Genomic DNA, 18,671 nt, shown 5'->3' with positions numbered 1-18,671 from the left:
GGAAAAAAGTACGCAGTTACATGTACACTCGCCTCGTACACTGCACAGGAAAAATAACGCGGCAGGGCCGTATGCATGTGCGTACGATTATAGGTAACTCTTGTCGAGTTTGGCACGCTTATGCAACTATACCTTTCTTTTCATCACCTTTGCATGCTACATATTTATATTATGTACTACGTCATCGCACGTGCGCACATAAGCAAATGCTTATTCAATCCTCCTGGTAATAACACGAAGCTATTTATCGTCCTTCCCCGCTTTGATAGAAATCAAACCAAATGCCGTTCTCTCCCTCGTTCTACACAAACACGCAAACATATGTGTACTGTGGTGAGCTCCCTTTTATTTTTATTTGCCTGCTTTTAGAAAAGTGTTGCTACGCAGTGTGCTGTGCTATACGTATGCGTTCACGCACGTACGGTACGTATGACGTGGTGTACATGTAGTGTAGTTAAATTAGCATAACTGTTCACACGGAAGGATTGCCTCTGTTCAATCGAGGAGTTTGCACAACATTTTCCTTCACGGTGATCTCTCGTCTGCCCCCCAACAGGGGTATGTTCGATTGCGATGCGCGCAATGCGCGTTAAGGGCTCGATGAGTAAAGCATATAGTGTACACTTTGCACGACGAAGTAGTGAGTGTGCTCGCTGTGTTTTATTCTTTTTAGCTTATCCTCACCCTGGGAGCACGTTTTGCGACCTACCACATGCTACATTCTACATGCTACGTGCAGTTCGTGTCCGCCCTGTTGTGTACAACTGTTCGCAGAAATAACGTCATTTTTATTTAAAAAAAAAAAAGGAAACCCATATGGCGGAAGACATAATAGGAAGCTGTCGAATGAAATACCATTTTTTTTTTTTTTTTTTTTTTTTTTCCTCCTCTAAAATGTTCAACCACTTAGTGGTAAAAAAGGCATGAGTCAATCAGTTGGTCAATCCGTCGGCCATTCGTTTGCCGTGTGGCGAGGAGTTCGCGTAACCTCTAAAGGAACACCTTTTTCGGTGATGATGACCCTGTTATGCTATACAGGTGTAAAAAGGTTAACCCGTCCGGGTGTATTAATAAGCGGTGCGTGTAAGCAGCCAAATGGAAATAAAAGTACAGAACTGTTGTAGGTTCTCCATATCTCCCCCGTTGCATAACTTTTGCTTACCTATGTATGTGTGAATGGTTAGAGGTACATACGGTTGCAGTGCTTGCCTGCGTTTTTACCTCCCCCCGTGAAGTTTTTCTCAGATCGGAACGCGCTCCTTTTTATCGGCGCCGACTAATCTGTACCTTTCCACGTGTAAACGTGAGCATAAACTACTATATGTTCATTTTGACTTGCAATGAGTACCTCTGCGAACGCATATGGAGTTAACACAATTAGTACTAGACTGGCCAGTTGGGAAGGAATTACGGCTAACGTGAAACGCAAGCTCGACTTAACCGTTTCGAGGTCATTTCGTAACCACTACGTAATGCTCTCCTAACGGCGCACTTGGAACAATGCCTCTCTGTGCGATAGTTGCACACGTGTAGCAACTTCAGAAACAATAATTTTAAAAGGCAGTTTCGAAGGGTTAAAAGGGGTTACACATACACACGCAGTGCGATTTTAAAAAAGAAAAATGAATCACAAAGATAGGTTATGTAAGACAGTGGTTTGCGCGTAAACGCACACATATAACTTGGTGTGTGTTAACGTGTGCAGGATAGGAAGTACACACATATGATGGTGTGTCAGAATCCCCTTCTTCCTCCTCGCATTTGGCCTCCTCTTCCACCCCTGTTGTCTGTGCCCCTGCCAGACCCGCGTCCCCTACCTCTTCCTCCGCGACCTCTGCCTATATTTCTCGCTTTTTCTACAAAAGGAAAGGAAAAAAAGAAAATGGAGAATGTACATGGGGACTAGCCAAAGTGTAGCTAGCTATTTTGTATTTAATTTTTTTTTTTTTTTTTTTTTTTTTTTTTTTTTTTTCTGATTGCCCTCTTACGTTCGTTCGTTTCCTCTATGGCTTGATCGATGGCCTCATCCTGCACTCGAATATATTTAACGCTATTCCCCCTGACGTAACATTCAGAGATTTTCCAGAATTTATCCCCATCCTTTGACGTGCAAATTATATTTTTCATGTGTAAATTCATAAAGCGATCGCAAAAGACGAGGAAGCCACTGTACGTTTCTCCATTTTTCAGCTCCACCATCTGAAGGAAGTACAAAATGTTGAAAGGGGAAATGTATGTGGCGTTTGTGGGCACTTTTTCCCCTTTACATTTGCAGGATTAAGAGGGTGTACTCCACTATGAGATGGTGATAACAGGTCAAAATGGGGGGAAGGAAGAATGTGCAAAAAAAAAAGAATGTGGACCCCTACGAGGTGTCCATCTTTACGTAGTGAACGTTTTAACCGTGATGACTTACCACCGGCTGGTTTTGCGAGCACTTCAGCAACGTTAACGGGAACTGCAAAAAAAAAAAAAAAAAAAAAAAAAATACAGACACGTTAAATTTATATTAACAAAATGTAATAATGTACGGTACGCTTGGTACACCGCGCGAGCAGCTCACATGATGTATGTGCTTACAACCATAGTGGACTCCTTTTAACTTCGCGTGAGAAAAGAGATCTAAAGGGTGGGAAAAAAAGGGGGTAAGCAAAAAAGAATTTACATAAAATCTTTCTGTGGGGGAGCAGCGTATGCTGTAGTGATGGACTGTCCGCCTCTTGAAGGGGGAAACAGAACGATGAAAAAGTATACAAATCGTTGTGATCGAGGGAGGTTCGTTACGAACACATATGTGAATCCATTTATGCACATTCATATACACTTGCGTGTAGGTTGATGTCCACCGGGATACCCCCCTAAGTGTAGCACGTCCCCCCAGACGACATTTTACCGTAACTTACTTTGGGCTATTTCTGCGAAATGATGGAGAGCTCTACGCGACGTACGCGATTCGGGTAAATCCCGCACTTCATTTATTATTTTTATTTTTTCTTTGTGGCCCCGCTACGCAACTCATCACTTGCAAGTGGTCCATACGGGAAAAAAACTTCTATTCAGCTGGATGCTCCACACAGATAGGAATGTACCTTAGTGCGCATACATGCATAGGGGCATATGCTATATGGACAAACAAGGACCAATTTTAAAGAGGTGCTCATCGATGCTGATAGATACTTAACGAGAGTGGGCTACCTAATTCATCTACATAAATTGAGTAACGATAGACGTGCAGCTGTGTATCCATACACGGGGGTTCTTTATGTTCCCTCACTCATTATTAAATAAAAGCGGCAAACATAAAAACGTAGATATGCTCACAGCAACACGTTACGTGTAAAATGCGTGCGCATATCTCTTCATGGAGGGTGGCGAACGGGTATTCACAGTTGGGACTTCCCCACAAAAAAAAAAAAAAAAAAGGTAAAAAATGTTAAGCCTCTTTTTTGGAAGTATCCCCTCATGTGGTTATATGAAGCCAAATAGGTGCGCCTGGCGAAACGAATCCACCTGCGCGGCTTTTGGTGACTCTACGGTTCTGCGCAACAGCTGTGTACGCTTTAGCCCTTAAACAAACAGAAAAAAAAAAAGGCGAAGGAGAAGTCGAAATGAAATAAATCCCAAGCAATGCAATCAAACGCAACAGGCACCAAACACTTTTTGTTAGCTACTTCTGGTGAAGTTGCTTAAAAAAGGGGGCATAGCTAGCTCTCCTTTCAAAGTGAACCGTTTTTTAAGCATACATTTTGCGCTTTCAAAAAAAAAGGTTGTCAGAAAAAAAAAAAAAAAAAAAAAAAGGGCAATTACACGTGGGCAGGCAATTCTGTAGCTGTATGGCGAGCGTGTATATATGCACATGTACATCTGTTCATACGCACGCAAGTAGAACATGTACGGACGATTATATTACGGTCACCAGCCAGCTCCCTTTTGTTTTTCCAACAATGTTCAGTTAAACCCTTTGGAGTTGTCACATTTCTGTGATTTTATAAATTTTCTTTTTCAAGTTGCATAATGGGAATATCCCCCATTTGACAGGAGGTAAAAAGAAAAAAAAAAGGTAAACTAAAGAACGTATTTTTTTTGGTGTGGAAATTCCCAGGGCAAATTAGATGAGAGACGTTTTACAACCAACATGGGGAAGAAAAAAGAGTTAAAAAAAAAATTAAGGCAGTGCAATCCGATGCAAAATACACTCTCCGATGAAGTCATATTAGGAGGATGGAGTGCAGGCCCCGTTACATGATCGAATTAAGAACCTTTCTAAGCTTTTTATTCGTTTCATTTTTGGTGGCACACATATTCGCTTTGGTTTTACTTAAAAGGTCGACGCAGTGGGTGTTCAGTTCGGACCACTCCCTGTCCTCCAGGTCTTCCAACTCCTTTTTCTCCCGCTCGTACGTTTTCTTGAAGTTTTCCGTTTCGATGTTGAAGTCCTGTGGGGAAAAGCAAGCACACATGTAGGTAGGCATAACGTCGACGCGCAAATATAAACTTTTCCGCACACATGCAGACGCAGCTCACCTTCATCCGCTTCTTGTAATTGTTCACCACCGTGGCTAGGTCCGATTTTAGCTTGAGGTAGTGGCGCCTCTTCTCATTTATGCCCTTCTCATATTTTATGAGATTTTCTCGATAGTTGTTTAGCTTCTCCTCTGCTTCCTTTTTAATACTATTTTTTTCATCGTCAACTTGCGTGAGTAGATTGGACTTGGTGTCCTCCACTAAGTAGTCTATTTCGTTTTCGAACTTGCGTTTGCTCTCCTTTGTTATTTTTTTTATTTGCTGTATCATTTGGAGAACGTCCTCGTCGTTTTCGTACGAGTCCGCCATTGTTTAGCGCAGCAGGGGGGGAAAGATAAAACAGAAGGGGACGAAAAAAAACAAACATTTCTTTTTATGGTCCGCTCGTTTGCTGATCGCTGAGCATTCGTGTGGACAGATCGGAATGACAAGAAGGGAGGTTCTTTGGTTGGGCACACGACGCAGGTTAAAAATGTTCAAAGTGGTAAGGTAAGGAGGAGAAAAATGACACCTGGATGTAGGATCATCCTTTCCATCCCTCACCCCTTTTACAAAAAACTGTGCAGACACACATTTATGCGTATGCACTGCGGGATGTATTTACACGTCAAAAGAGGTGAAAAAAAAAAAAAAAAAAAAAATATATATATATTTTTTTTTTCTGTAAAATTGGGACAGGTAAATCATGCTTTAATTAACAAGCCCAACATGGGGATGTCGCACAAAAAAAAAAAAAAAAAAAAAAAAAAAAAAAAAAAAGGGAAGCCTTTTCCCCGGCCAAACTACTTCAGTTTATTATACAACTTTGTTTTAGTTCGATTTGTTCTGTTTGGGAATTGGTCTACATTATGCTCCATCCATGAAGGACATGAGAGCATCCTCAGCTTTTGTATTTGCCTGCGCGTGTGCAAAGGGGTTGGAGGAAGGACAATGTTAGTATGTCGTCATTTAAAGTAGGGTCAAGTGGCACATGGGGGAAGCGCAATCCACGCCAACGAAAGAACTGCTTTACTTTTTCATATAGCCGGGACAGCTCCGCTAGAATTTGTCCAAAGGTTGGTCTTTTGTACATGTTCCTGTGAACACACGATTTTATCAACCCCTAAAAGAAAAAAAAGAAAAAAAAAAACATGGCTGCTTTGTTCTCCTCGTTCCTTATTTCAAGTGTCCCAATGGAACTCCTTTTTTTTTTTGTGTGTGTGTCCTCTTTGTTTTACTTGAATAGGCTCTGGGATGTTACTGTAGGTCAGTTCTTCTTTCGCGTATCCGACGGAGGCCTACAGGAGGAAAACGAACGGGGCGGAGTGGAAGGCAAATTAACGGACAGGAAAATATGCGCCCCTGTTGATACACTCCTTTGATGAGCCATCCGATCAAGTGATGCATACCACCAGGTGGGACTTGAACGGGTAGTTAAAAGGGACACTGCGGGTTAACTAAAGGGGGGGGAGTAAAAAAATATTTTAAAAATAGTTCAATCAAGCGGGTTAATGAATTGGCATATATATTCTTTTTTTTTTTTTTTTTTTTTTTTTGAGGGGTTACCATTTCCCAGAGCACAATTCCCAGCGCGTAGACATCCTCGTAAAAGGGCTTTCCTCTCTGGCCTCTCAAAATCTACAAAGGGTGCACATGTGGGTACATGTAAGAGGGAGCGTCATTTCCACTGTGGCATATGGAAATAGTCTCCCGGATGAGACATTCACTTGTTATAGGAAGTGTCCCTTTTGTTTTCATTTGTTTTCATTTTCTTTTTTATCTGGCTAACCTCCGGAGGGGTCCAGAACGAAACGGAGGGGTAGGCACTGCTCGGTGAAGCAACTATTCGTTCGACACTGTACAGGTGTAGCTTATCCTCCTCATCATAAACACGCAGAACATCGGTGAAGTCGTTCCTACAGAACTCCATCCTCTGTACTTTCCTGTCTGCTAACGCAGCATCGAATGCGGTTAAGCCGTTGGGGTACACAACGTATGAGTGGTCGATATTCGTGTCGAGGCACTTTTCAATTTCGCAGATTCCAAAGTCGGTTATTTTTGCGTTTAGCGCTTCGTCCAGGAGGATGTTCGTTGGTTTCAGGTTCAGGGGGTGATTCTATAAACGGGGGGGGCACAGAATGACATGCGGTTATCACATTAATCGGTTGCCAACTTGCCGATTAACCGATTAACCAATTTACCGCTGAAACCGGTGACGACTTACCAGGTGCTTTTCCAAGTAGGAACAGGCAAGGGTGACGTCGCTACGGGGTGGTGGTGGAAAAGTTAGAGGTGGGGATAAATGCAACAAAATGCAGCGGGATGTACTAATGTAGCGTGCCAAATGGATCGTTCTACAAAATCACTTACGTTGTAATTTTTAATATCCGTTGGACACTTAGTCGTCTGTCTTCTTTGGGGGCGCTCTCGGGTAGGTTATAATGAAGCTTCGATTGAGGGTAACTAAATAATATTTTTTTTTTTTTTTTTTTTTTTTGCTTTTTTACATACAAAGAGATTTCTTTCTGAAATGGGGGAAACGCGTACGGCTCGTGCAGTTGAATTTGATCTTGTAAAAATAACTTGGTGTGTAATTTTTTTTTTTTTTTCTTTCCGCTTTTTTTGTTTATTCCTTCCATGTGTGAGTTTGTTTTGCTTTGGTTTATGTTCCATTCGTTGGAGGGGCTTTCCACCGAAGTAGGACCACCATGCTCCTCTGCGTAAACACCACAGAAGAGGTCATTTTCCGATATGAATGAGTTATATTTGTTTTTCATCACGGTGCTGATTCTTCCACTGTGGGATTCGAACGTAGCGTTTTCACTTGGGCAAGTGTTCCCAGGGGAGGTGTTCCCTGTGGAATTACCGCAGGTGGAACTGCCGTCCATGGAACTGTCATCCATGCAACTGCCATCCGTGGAGTTATGAGCCGATATGTCCCCTTCCCTGCTGATGCTGCTTGCACTTCCAAGAGGCGCTCTCACTCCACCCCCGTGCTGCCTCACTGACATGTCCTTCACATGACTATCAGCACAATGAAGATAGGAAAATAAGCAACTGTTTTTTAAAAACTCATAAACGATAAAAACGAATGGATATCGAATAGACACTCCCATCATTAGAGCAATATTTCCATGTCTCAATAAATGTAGTTTATAAAGAATTTTGTGAATTTGAGAAAAATCTTTTACTCTCCCTACTAGTACTTTAATAGCTACGTCCTTGCCTAAATACTTGCCTCTGAAGGTTCTACTTTTCATAATTTTACCGTTCGTTAAATCGTCCTTCACATTCATGCTTTTGGGGTTCAGGGTTTGCTTGCTATTCGTTGCGAGCATATTCTGGTTCTGCTCCTGCTTTTGCTTTGCGTTCTTGCATCTACGGGTTCTAATCTCATAATGGTTCCGAATCAGATGCAGGAACGTTAAGTCTTCGTGCGGTATTATAAAGCTGTAGAGGTAGGAGAAGGCCAAGCTGCTGTTCAGGTAGATGTTACTGGGGTATTTGATTATTTGACTGCGGCCGTAAAAGGGGGCGTCGTCTGTTCTGTTCGAGCAGTATGATGAGGAGGATACGGAGGAGGTGGAAGCATGGGGGGAAGTGTCCAAGGAAGAGGATGCGGAAGATGACGCGGAAGAGGAGGAGGTTGAGGCAACGCAAAATTCTAACTCTGCTGAAGGAGCGAGCATGGAATGTTCCCCCCCTTTGGAGTCCCCTCCCCAAGTTGGCACGTTAGACGCGTCAGACTTGCTGGATTCTTCAGACGAAAGGTCAGGACGACTCGATTGGGAAAACGTACTCGTAACAGAGAAGGATGACAAGGAGCAGGAACCAGACGCGTCATCCTTTGGGTCACCGTATAGTACATGGTCTTCCCCTGCCCTGGAATAGGCCCTCGAGCTCCCCCCATTGAATATATAGCCAAAATCATTTATGAGCGAAAAATTTTTATGGAAACTGCGAATGAATTTTTTTTTTTTTTTTTTTTTATCTTCTCGCCTTTGCTTATTGGTATCCTTATGCGGGTGGCTAGATCTTGGTGGTTGCACCGATTCGTTGGGGGTGTTTATTTCACCCACACGCTCCTGATGATGCTCCTCCTTTGGGTACTCTTCCCCTAGTTCCTCCATCTTCCCGTAGCCATCCTCCTTCAAAGTCCGCGTCGAATTGAAAGACGTGGTTGACGTGCACGAGTTGGGGTCCTCCTCCTGGTATATTGCATCTGCATTGTATAGCATTTTTTTGGTGAACACAGCTGCCTCCTCTTCAGGGGGGACACTGCTGGTGGGGGGTTCCCCAAGGGTGAGCGTATGTTTGCTTTGTTGGCTCGAATTTGCCAGATGGTGAAACATGTGCATTTTCTTCCCGTGTGGTCTACTTCGACTGCGGTTGTCGTTTCCCCCGAGGGGGCCATGTCCTGTGTGTATTTTTTTTTTTTTTTTTTTTTTTTTCTTCAGAAAATGTTCGCACTCCTGTATGTTGACGCACCGGGCGAACCTCTTGTTGTAAGCCATGACGCGCAAATTTTTAATTAACTGTAGCAGTTTGATTGCATGTCCGTATGGGAGTATCCCCAGGTGGTTCCTAATAAATTCTATGTCAATTCTGTTGAGAATATTCCCCGTGACGTTATTTTTGTAAAAAGCAGTGATCCATTTTATGGGTGCATTACATAGAGAGAGCCAGTGGACGACTTCCTTCCTGGACCATGATTCATATTTCTCTATCTTAAGACTACTACTACTATGTTTGGTTAATTGCTTAATCATATGTTTTGTTTTTTTTTCCTCCTTTTTTGTTGACGTATGGGTAATGATTGTTACGTCCATATCCTTTCGTGTGCTGTCACACGGATATGTGTCTGTGTAGCATTTTTTTTTTTTTCCCAACTTTACAAAATGGGGGCGGATAAAATGACTACCTGAATCGGAGGACGTGCAGAATATCTCCTCCAAGTTGTCTCTCCTTTTTAACTGTTCGTCAATTCTTTTTTCAGTCAGTTCATCTGTTGGGAGGTTGGCTTCTTCGTTGTGTGAGTTTTCCATGGGGACTTGGAGTTGATTCATCTGGGAGTTTCCTATGGCATCTTCGTGATAACCACTTAACTGACTTGCACCTTTTCCATGTTGGATTTTCGCAAGTGGTAAAATACAACCCGGTTTGCTCACCGGTAGGGTAGAGGCACATCCTTCATCAGTATCTTCTACTGTACAGATATCTGCCATATCATGTTGATTGTTTTGGTATACACTGTGGGGATCCCCCTCCCCTTTTGGAATTCTTCTTTTTGATTTTGCATGCAAACTGTGTTTATGCTTGGGACCACCCCGATAAACTGCACATGAGTGGATAACCCCATTGGAATAAAAAAAGGAAAACACCTTCTCTGAATGGAAGGGTTTAACTTTCACCTCTCCCTCAACTTTACCATTGACCCAGTTGGAAATATATTTTGTTAATTTTTTATCTATGTATATTCCTATGCCATTTTTCTTTCCGTTTGTGAAAAACCCATAGAATGCTTCACCCGATTTATGTAGAATGAGTCCTCTTCCGTTTGGTACATTTTGGCTGTTTAGTTCTCCGATGTAGTGGTAGGTGCTGAACTCTCGTCCCTTTATCGGTTTGCTGTCTGGGGAGTTCCCCATGCTTCCAACGGGGGGCTAATAACAACTGAAGGGGGGATGGACACCAGTTCGGAGGTGTTGAACGCGGTGTGACGTGCAATTGTTAGACTTCGTTCGGCAGAAAATGCCATTATAATTTCGCTGTGACTCGGCTCATGCCCCTGGTTGGCGTGTCCATTCGGGACGCAAAGAAGATGCACGCACAACACGTGCAAGCATTACATTTTACTGTCACGGCGAGCTAAGCCTGCACAAGGACAAACATTCGAATAGTCATTTGGGCACTGCCATTACACACAGAAGGAGTAAACGGGCAGGACGTCCATAAAGGGGCACAAAAAAAGAGCGCACAAGAAAACGTTGTGGTATCATATCATGCTAAACGTTCTTCACAAAAAGGGATGTAACCTACTGGGGGAAACACCCAATACACGTGTAACGTTAGCGCGTATGTGCATGTGTCGTTTTTTTTTTTTTTTTTTTACAAAAACGGAAGGGTTAGCGGCACGGTACTACCTACGACAGTATACGTGTGTTGTACAGTGGACTTCATCACTGCTGAGATTCGAAGGGGGTACTCTCACTAAGCATGTAATGGTACAGTGTTACAAATATAAAGCATTACGGCATAGCATGCACTTGATTTTTAGCCCTACATAGGAGTACAGTTTAAAAGTTGCAATTCGAAGGCCCCAAACAGATGGCACGAAAAATAATAAATAGGTCGTTCAAATTACGGCGTTTTTCTTACTGTTTGGGAATTCCCCACTAGGGAGAAGGCAGGCACCTAGAAACGCTTTTGCGGGGTGCCTTCCACGGGGCACGTAGAAATTAATGGCAACACTGATTAATCTTCCGTGCATGCGATTGGGCGCCTACCCCATGGGCATTTAACAAGCACCGTTATTTTTGCAGAACATTTTTTGGAAACCTTGCTTGGCGTTGTTAACATTGCGTTGACGCTGAGTTTACGCTGATTTTTTTTTGCGTTTCTTTTTTCACTCCCCTTGTTGGTGTAGCTCACTTAAGCCTTGTCCCAAGGGGAATTCCTCCAAGGGTCTCGACGCTGGGCACATATGCTCGTAAAGGTTATGTAAGTAAATTCTTTTTTTGGAAGAATACCCTGACGAGGGGATTATTTTCTTTGCTCCCTTTCCTGATTAGGAGCGTAAGGTGAACTAACCGCTTGTCGTTCTTGTTACCACCTTTTGGTTATTTCCGGGGGGGAGATTGGTCAGAAGCAGTGGCCTCAAACATACACACGTAGTAACATACGTAAATAAATACACATACGCATGAGCACGTGCTAACGCGGAAAAGTGACCCACCACAGACACCACTGTACACAAAGGCAACCGCACATGCGTGAATACGTGTCCACGCCCCGTTGAGGAGTAGCAGAAAAATGGAGAAGCAGGACGAGGTGGAGAAGCAACCCAATGTGGTGACGCCGGGCAAAGGGGATAGAACGGTCGATAGGAAGAAGTCACGGCGACCGCGTGGAAGAGTGCTGGACAAATTTGAGGAGCTGATCAAACTGGAGAACATACACGAAATGAAGGAACTAGAAATGTGTTACGAGCATCTCACCAAAGAAGAGCTCATCGAAAAGGGAATTCTACTAAACGATCTGACTATTAAAACAGCAACGAAATATAATGACAACCAAAATGCATACATTATTAAGCTAGTTAAAAGGAGAAAAAAAATAAAGTCCAATGACTTAAGCGATGAGGAGAATATAGAAAACTTCAACAACAATATGTTTAGTAAGGGGAGTATTGTACATTTCTCGAGGAAGAGGAAAAGATATTGTCTGGATAAGGAGCACACCGTTGTAAATAAGAATTCTGTTATAAAGGATTCTGTGAATATATACGTGTGCACTGTCCATAAAGTGAAAAAAAATCAAATAAACCTTATCGTTAGATATGCAGACGAGTTGTGTAAAGAGCTAAACGTTAGTGGCACCTACCTGCTGGTCGATAAAAGCTACTTTGATGTGTGTCTGGTCAATAGTGAAATTTCTATGCAGCGTCAATTGCAGGCCATTAATTTGATGAAGGGAAGTTTGGAAACTCCCTCCGATGTGGTGAAGATCCTCTTTTTTGGGAAGATTCCCTCGCAGGATGCGTTTCTGCGGCGGGTTCTGGACATCTTCCGCAGGAAAGCGCAGGCGGGGAAGGAGCTAGAAATTGGGGAATCACCCCAATCGGGGGAGTCACCAAAAGTGGAAGAAGCCCCCGATATTAGTGATAATGCAAATGGGGATTCCCCCGTTGGCTACCCCTCTGAGGAGGACCTCGCCAACGAAGCGAACTACATCCACCAATGCGATAAAACAGAGTGGGGAAACAAAAACCTAAACGACAGTCAAAAGAAGGCCGTGTACTTCTGCCTATACTCGAAGGACATTTTCTGTGTCCACGGACCACCAGGGACAGGAAAAACAACAGTGCTCTGCGAAGTGATCTACCAGTTAGTCAAAAGGAATAAAAAAATTCTCGTGACTGGACCAAGTAATGTCTCCGTCGATAACATATTGGCAAAATGTGTAAACATGAATGTGAAGAATGTAGTTCGCATTGGAATAAAGTCAAAAATAAGAAAGGACTTGTGGAGTTATAGTTATGATGAAAAAATAAAAAGCTGCGATTCGTATAAGTTGTGTGAAGACATTGATAAGGACATAGAAAAAATGAAGACAGAAATCAACAAACTGAAGAATAAAAAAAAAAGTGAAAGGACTCCCTTCGATAGAAAAGGAATAGCTAATTTGAAATACGAAATTAGGATGCTAAACAAAAGTCGAAAAAAAAAAAAAAATATTTTTTTTACAGAAATTATGAACAAAAATAACGTCATTTTTTCTACCTGCTCAAGTAGCTCAAATTATGAGTTAAATAAATATGTGAAAAATACGAATTTTCTTTTCGATGTTGTTTGTGTTGATGAGTGTTGTCAGTGCACGGAGCCTCTCTGCTACATGCCTCTATTACTATCGAAGAAAAATGTTTTCCTTTTCGGGGACCACAAACAATTGGCCCCCTTGGTGAAGCACAACAGTAAGGGCAACAAATTAAACGTCACTCTTTTCGAGAGACTTATTAAAAAATATAAAAGGAGAATTTCCTACTTCCTTAAAATTCAGTACCGAATGAATGACCTAATTTTGAAATGGTCCAACAAGGTTTTTTATGAGGATCGACTCGTTTCGCACGACTCCTGCAAGGCCATCACGGTGGAGGAGCTGCTCCTACCCACTCCAGGGGGTAGGCATACTACCCAATCGGTGAAACAAACGAGTGAACGTAAAAAAGACGCCAAGGATAAACAAAAAAAAATGGGGAAAAAGAAAAAGAAGGGGAAAGAAAAAGAGGAGGAAGAAGAGGAAGAACATGAAAACGCCCAGGTGAGCACAAATTTGAGGGACATGATTCAGAGCTACAGCTATTGCCCAATCACTTGGATCGAGACAGATGGGTTCGATGAATTTCTCGATGATACCAAGGAGCTGGACATGATACAGCTGGAGATGAAGGAGAAGAAGGGTGATAATATGCCCAGCAAAGCGGCGTCAGCACATTTGTCAGGGGGGGACCTTGGTGACAGCGAATGGAGGGAACAAAAACGAGCCGATAATGAAGATGCCCGAGAAGAGGCGTTAAACGGCCTTGGTATATATGAGGACGATTTGGAAGAAGCAAACCAAAGTGGGGACAGCGCTGCAGGGGAGGAAGATGCCGTTGAAGATAGTGAGTCCTGCTCCGAACGGAGTTCCCATGCGGAGGAGGAGGTAGCCACTAAGTCAGAGCAGGAGAAGGCACTACAAGACGCCGTCCAAATTGATATTGACGACATAGTAAACCTGAACAACAAGTCCAGAAGCAACAGAGGAGAGGCCTACGTGGTGTATAAGCTAATCGAGCGGATGCTGCATGCAGACCAGATCAGTGCCAAGCATATTTGCGTGATCACTCCATATTCGAAGCAAATGAATTTGCTGAAAAATATTCTTTACGATAATTTATACGATGAGAAGAATTTCACCTCATTTTATAAAGACATCGAAATAGCGACTGTTGATTCTTTCCAAGGGAGGGAAAAAGAGATCGTCATTTTATCTCTTGTGTGTTCCAATTATTTTAAGAACATTGGTTTTTTGAAAGATTATCGACGGTTAAATGTGGCTATTACTAGGGCCAAGCGGCACGTCGTTATAGTGGGGAATTCCAGCACCATATCGAACGATAAGCTGTTGAATGAGCTGTATGAGACGGTCCTCAACCATGGGAAGGTATACATGGTGAACGAGTTGGTGGACGTGGAGCAGATACCCGTAGGGGGGTAGCCACACGGTAGGTAACCACGTGGTAGGTAAGCATGTGTTAACTAGCCACGTGATAGGGCGAAGAAACATACCCACGAATGGTTAACCCTTTCGGAGCTTCTCCATCAGAAGGAAGACACATTTTGTGTGCACTTTGGACCCACCTAACCGGAGCATCACATTGCGGACCAGATAGAGACGAACCTCTATCCACTCAAAAGAGCAACTCCTCCTCATCGTCGTCCCCATCTGCATTACTTTCAAAGTTGTTGAAGATGAGCTTCCCCCGTTTTACTTGCCCGATGAGATAGCAATCCCTGCTTTTGAATCTCTCCACCAGAAATTTCTTGTTGTCAAATTGGACGTTATTCCAGGATGGGATTTTATCACGAGGGAGAGCATCGCCAGTAGGTACTTTCGATTGGTGCCATTTTCGAGGCGATTTTTTTTCTTCACAGGAGGGTATCTCTCCAGGGAACCCATCCATGTGGTCATCATCACCAGCACGTGTTGTGTTACGTTTTGTTTTAGTTTTTCCTTTTTCCGCCGCGCTCCGTTGGGCGAATTTGCTGTGCGGTTGGGTTGCCTCCTCTGCGTTGTCATGTTCATCCTCTTCATCATCATCTTCCTCATCGTCCAGCGAGAAAACGGAGAAGGGCGCCTGGACGTAGACGTTTTTCTCGTCATTTTCGCATGTGGAGGGCTCCCCCCCGTTTGGAAAATAACCATCCATGTGGATATCATCCTCTTCCGCCTCCCCAACGTCGATGTATCTGTTGTCCTCCCCAAGGGCATTATTTTCCTTCCTTTTTATTTTCATTTTGAAAGATTTTTTCCTTGAAAAAAGGGGAAGCAAACTTGCGTTCTGTTGGTCACAACTTCTAATCGACTGTGCCAAGGGGAGATTTGAAAATGACAGGAAGTTTGTCACGAGGACGGTTTTATCTGTTTGGGGAAATGTGTTGTCTTTGTCTTGACCATGGGTTGGAGTATACCCCGAAGTTGTGTCTCCTCGGTGGGATCGCTTCGTTTGTGCTTCTCCACCGATTTGCCCTATTCCGGCACTATTATGACAATTAAGGCCATTATCATTATCATTGTCATGGCCTTTCCTGTTCATTTTCCCGAGCCGGTGCAGGTACGTTATCGCGTCGGAGGGAAAATGGAAATTAATTATGTGATCCACATTTTGGGTGTCTATACCTCTGGTCAACAAATCGGTGGTCACTAAAATGGCAACGTCCGCGTTGTGGAAGCTGTGCAGATTTTGCATCCGTGAATTTATTGATATGTTTTTGTGAAAGCAGAAGACGGGCCAGTTGTGTTTTTTTAAAAAAAAATATATCCGGATGCAATCCTTTACGCTATTAACAAATACGATCGTTTTGTAGACTGCTCTGTTGTCAATTAGGTGGAACTTCCCCCCTTTTGTTGAGCTTGCAAATTTTTTTTTTTTTCCCCCATCGGGGTTGATAGTTGTACCCTTTTCCGCCTGACCATGTTCAGAAAATTCTGCGTGTTGGTACAATTCTGAGCTAGCTGACCATTCGTGATATTTTTTCAAAACGTGGATTAGCAGATCCAGTCTGTGCTCGAAAGAGCTATTCTCCAGTTTGTTGATTTTGCTGGACAGGGCGGCGTCCTTCAGGCTGCCCCCATGGGGGGTGTCAGAACCGCTATACTGAGTGGAGATCGCCTCATCTTTGGGTGCGATCCCCGAGGTATTTTCCCCTTCCTGTGTGGCCCCCTCCCCGCTGCTAAACAGGTAGTGACTTAAAATTTTATCCCTGTTCAATTCTATCCACTGGGTACGTACGTTTCTCGGGATGTGATAATTCTGCGTGCACACAATTTCGACCAGATTGCTGAACCGTTCTGCCAGCATGCTACCCACGGTGGTGTGTCCCACGGAGGGGAGTGTAGAACTGACGTATATCATCTGGAGTAGGGGCAGCTCTTTCTCCTTTTCCTTCGCTCGGGGGGTAAGGTGAGTGGCTTCTTTCGCGTTCACCCGGTTTTTCCCGTGGGAGGCGTTATTGACGTGGGTATCCCCGGGAGGGTTCCCCCCTTTGGCCCCCTCAACAGGGGACATGTCCAGGTCTCCAAATTGGCCGCGTTCGAAGTCGCTGGCAACGGAGTGAAGTCCACTTGAGAAGGTACTTAAAACTTGGGGTTGGGCAAAGGGAGCCTCCTTCTCACCACCTCTGGTTAATGCAGCCTCAATCGAGGTGGCCACATCTTCCAATCCGCTACTGCTAATATCAATATGGGGGTTGTAAATCTCGGGTCTTCTCTTAACAATGTAAAAAATGTTCATCATGGTATTTCTGTAGGCATTATTTTGGAACAGCATATCTACTTCATCGAAAATTATTATGGAGGGAAGGATCTGCTTAGCTCGTTCATTTTGGTATGCATGTAGAAAGATGTCAGGCGTGGTAATCACTATATCTGCACATGTCCACATAATTTCATCTTTGCACAACACGGGGTTGGAAAGTCGATTAACACGTACCACGTGGATATTCTCAGGGTGGTAGTTCTCTTGTAACTGCATTTGCGCCTCTCCGTTGTGCGATTCTACGTCTGTTCTTTCATCCGTAATGAACCGATGGATATCCTCATAAGGAACGTCATTCAACGTTTGTATGTTGATCCGGTTAAGCACGTCCAGTTGTTTTATCACTCGTACAATTTGACTTATATTGTCTTTATTCACCGTTAGGATGATTACTGGCTTATTAATTTGTAAAGGGTTCCTAGTTAGGTATCGGTAGATGCATTCGTCATTATCTGGAGGGGTGTCCACACAATTGGGTTCTTTCTCTTTACCCTTAAAATTGCACATTAGAATACTTTCCAATTTGGCTAGCTCTTCCCTATTGGTATGGTCACTATTTATGTTGTTCAGGTTGATTTTGTTAATTTTTATTACTTCTATCAGTTTGTTCATTAGGGTGACGCGAGTTTGCTGGGCTTCTGCGTGGCCTCCGTGTCTACTACCAGTTTGGTCCCCCATTGATGTATTTTTTTTTTCCCTTTTCTGCGTTCGGTGCATCCTACCCAATGGAGGAGACCCGCACATGGGTTCTTCACCCAGTTCATATTCATCAAAATGATTTGGTAGCAGGTGAAATTTCTGGTTCATCTTCTTACCGACATGGGTTCCACTACCTTCCAGCAGTACATTCTTCCTGTAGTGACTATACTTCAGGAAGTACTTCCTCATTTCGTTGTACAAGTCGAAGTTGTTGTTAAATTTGAAGTTTCCCTGGACGGAGTTTCCAAACCTTTTTTTTTTTTCCCCATGGTGACTTTCAAGGATCAGCTCCTCCAGGTAGTCATGCACAAAGTAGATATTATTCAGGATGGGTAGCAAGTAGGCTACAGTTTTGCCTGACCCGTCCGGGTAATTTATGAGCACATCTTTCCCCTGTTGTATGGTTAGAAAGCTGTTCACTTGCATTTTATTTAATTCGCTTATGTTAAGTTTTTCCAGTCCTAGGAGTAACATTCGATGGATATTTAATTCGTTCACTTGTTCGTAGTTCCTTTCATATGTCTGTACTTTATGCGGGTCGCTTCCTACTCCCTGGTGGTTGTACTTTTGATACAGTTTTTTTTGCACTTCTTGGTACCTTCTACGGAGTTGCTCATTTGGGGGCGTACCCTTTTGTGTGTACTTCTCCTTACTGGGTTCACCTTCATTAGGGATGTTATTTCCCCACATGGTTGTCTCACATTTGTTTTCTTCTTCCCCTGGGGTGGAAGCAGACATGTTACTTTGACTCAGATGCATCCATTCGTCGGTTTCGTCTGCAGTACCCCTCTCCGAAATCTTTATCCATTTCGTCCTCCTTTTTGTTCTCAACAATTTGGCCTGCTGTAAGTAGTGCAACGTAGGGGATGCTTTTCCCCATTGGGGGCACCTCCACCGGGATAGCCACTTGGTATTCATCTTATCCCTGTGGCAGTTGCGGTTGTGATTTGTTTGGAGGAAGAGTTGTAATGTTGTTGTAGTGTTGTTGTTGTTGTTGTTGTTGGTGTGGAGGGTTACATGGCCTTTTTTTGCACCCTCACCAGCGTTGCAGTTAGCCCTCACACATTTGGTGTGAACGGATTTGCTTAATTGAAGTTAGTTATCCAAAGGTGCAGTCATATTTTCGTTACGAGTGCTACTCAGCGTTGACCTCATTTGGACGTTTGTACAA

At 43.3% G+C, this 18,671-nt stretch overlaps 5 protein-coding genes across 5 annotated transcripts; 1 reads left to right on the top strand and 4 right to left on the bottom strand.

Moving 5' to 3' along the window:
- Nucleotides 1-1,734: 1,734 nt before the first annotated feature.
- PCOAH_00023910 (U6 snRNA associated Sm-like protein Ls) lies at nt 1,735-2,586 on the bottom strand (the record flags this gene model as incomplete). Its single annotated transcript, XM_020059196.1, has 4 exons — nt 1,735-1,856; nt 1,989-2,199; nt 2,417-2,458; nt 2,581-2,586. 4 exons carry the CDS (start codon nt 2,584-2,586, stop codon nt 1,735-1,737), a joined length of 381 nt encoding a protein of 126 aa, XP_019915072.1.
- A 1,652-nt stretch (nt 2,587-4,238) lies between these two features.
- PCOAH_00023900 (Uncharacterized protein) lies at nt 4,239-4,833 on the bottom strand (the record flags this gene model as incomplete). Its single annotated transcript, XM_020059195.1, has 2 exons — nt 4,239-4,436; nt 4,525-4,833. 2 exons carry the CDS (start codon nt 4,831-4,833, stop codon nt 4,239-4,241), a joined length of 507 nt encoding a protein of 168 aa, XP_019914940.1.
- A 537-nt stretch (nt 4,834-5,370) lies between these two features.
- PCOAH_00023890 (Uncharacterized protein) lies at nt 5,371-10,151 on the bottom strand (the record flags this gene model as incomplete). The annotated part of the gene is made up of 8 exons (XM_020059194.1): nt 5,371-5,421; nt 5,537-5,626; nt 5,742-5,801; nt 5,913-5,960; nt 6,070-6,141; nt 6,293-6,619; nt 6,728-6,767; nt 6,874-10,151. 8 exons carry the CDS (start codon nt 10,149-10,151, stop codon nt 5,371-5,373), a joined length of 3,966 nt encoding a protein of 1,321 aa, XP_019915016.1.
- A 1,384-nt stretch (nt 10,152-11,535) lies between these two features.
- On the top strand, nt 11,536-14,481 carry PCOAH_00023880 (Uncharacterized protein; the record flags this gene model as incomplete). The annotated part of the gene is made up of 1 exon (XM_020059193.1): nt 11,536-14,481. One exon carries the CDS (start codon nt 11,536-11,538, stop codon nt 14,479-14,481), a length of 2,946 nt encoding a protein of 981 aa, XP_019915158.1.
- Nucleotides 14,482-14,674: 193 nt separating this feature from the next.
- PCOAH_00023870 (Uncharacterized protein) lies at nt 14,675-18,418 on the bottom strand (the record flags this gene model as incomplete). The annotated part of the gene is made up of 1 exon (XM_020059192.1): nt 14,675-18,418. The coding sequence occupies one exon, from the start codon at nt 18,416-18,418 to the stop codon at nt 14,675-14,677; it is 3,744 nt and encodes a 1,247-aa protein (XP_019914980.1).
- Between the last annotated feature and the right edge of the window lie 253 nt (nt 18,419-18,671).

Source organism: Plasmodium coatneyi, chromosome 9 (assembly GCF_001680005.1).
Source record: "Plasmodium coatneyi strain Hackeri chromosome 9, complete sequence".
NCBI lineage: Eukaryota > Apicomplexa > Aconoidasida > Haemosporida > Plasmodiidae > Plasmodium > Plasmodium coatneyi.
Note: the sequence above shows the minus strand (reverse complement) of the source record. Positions and strands in the feature narration are given on the sequence as shown.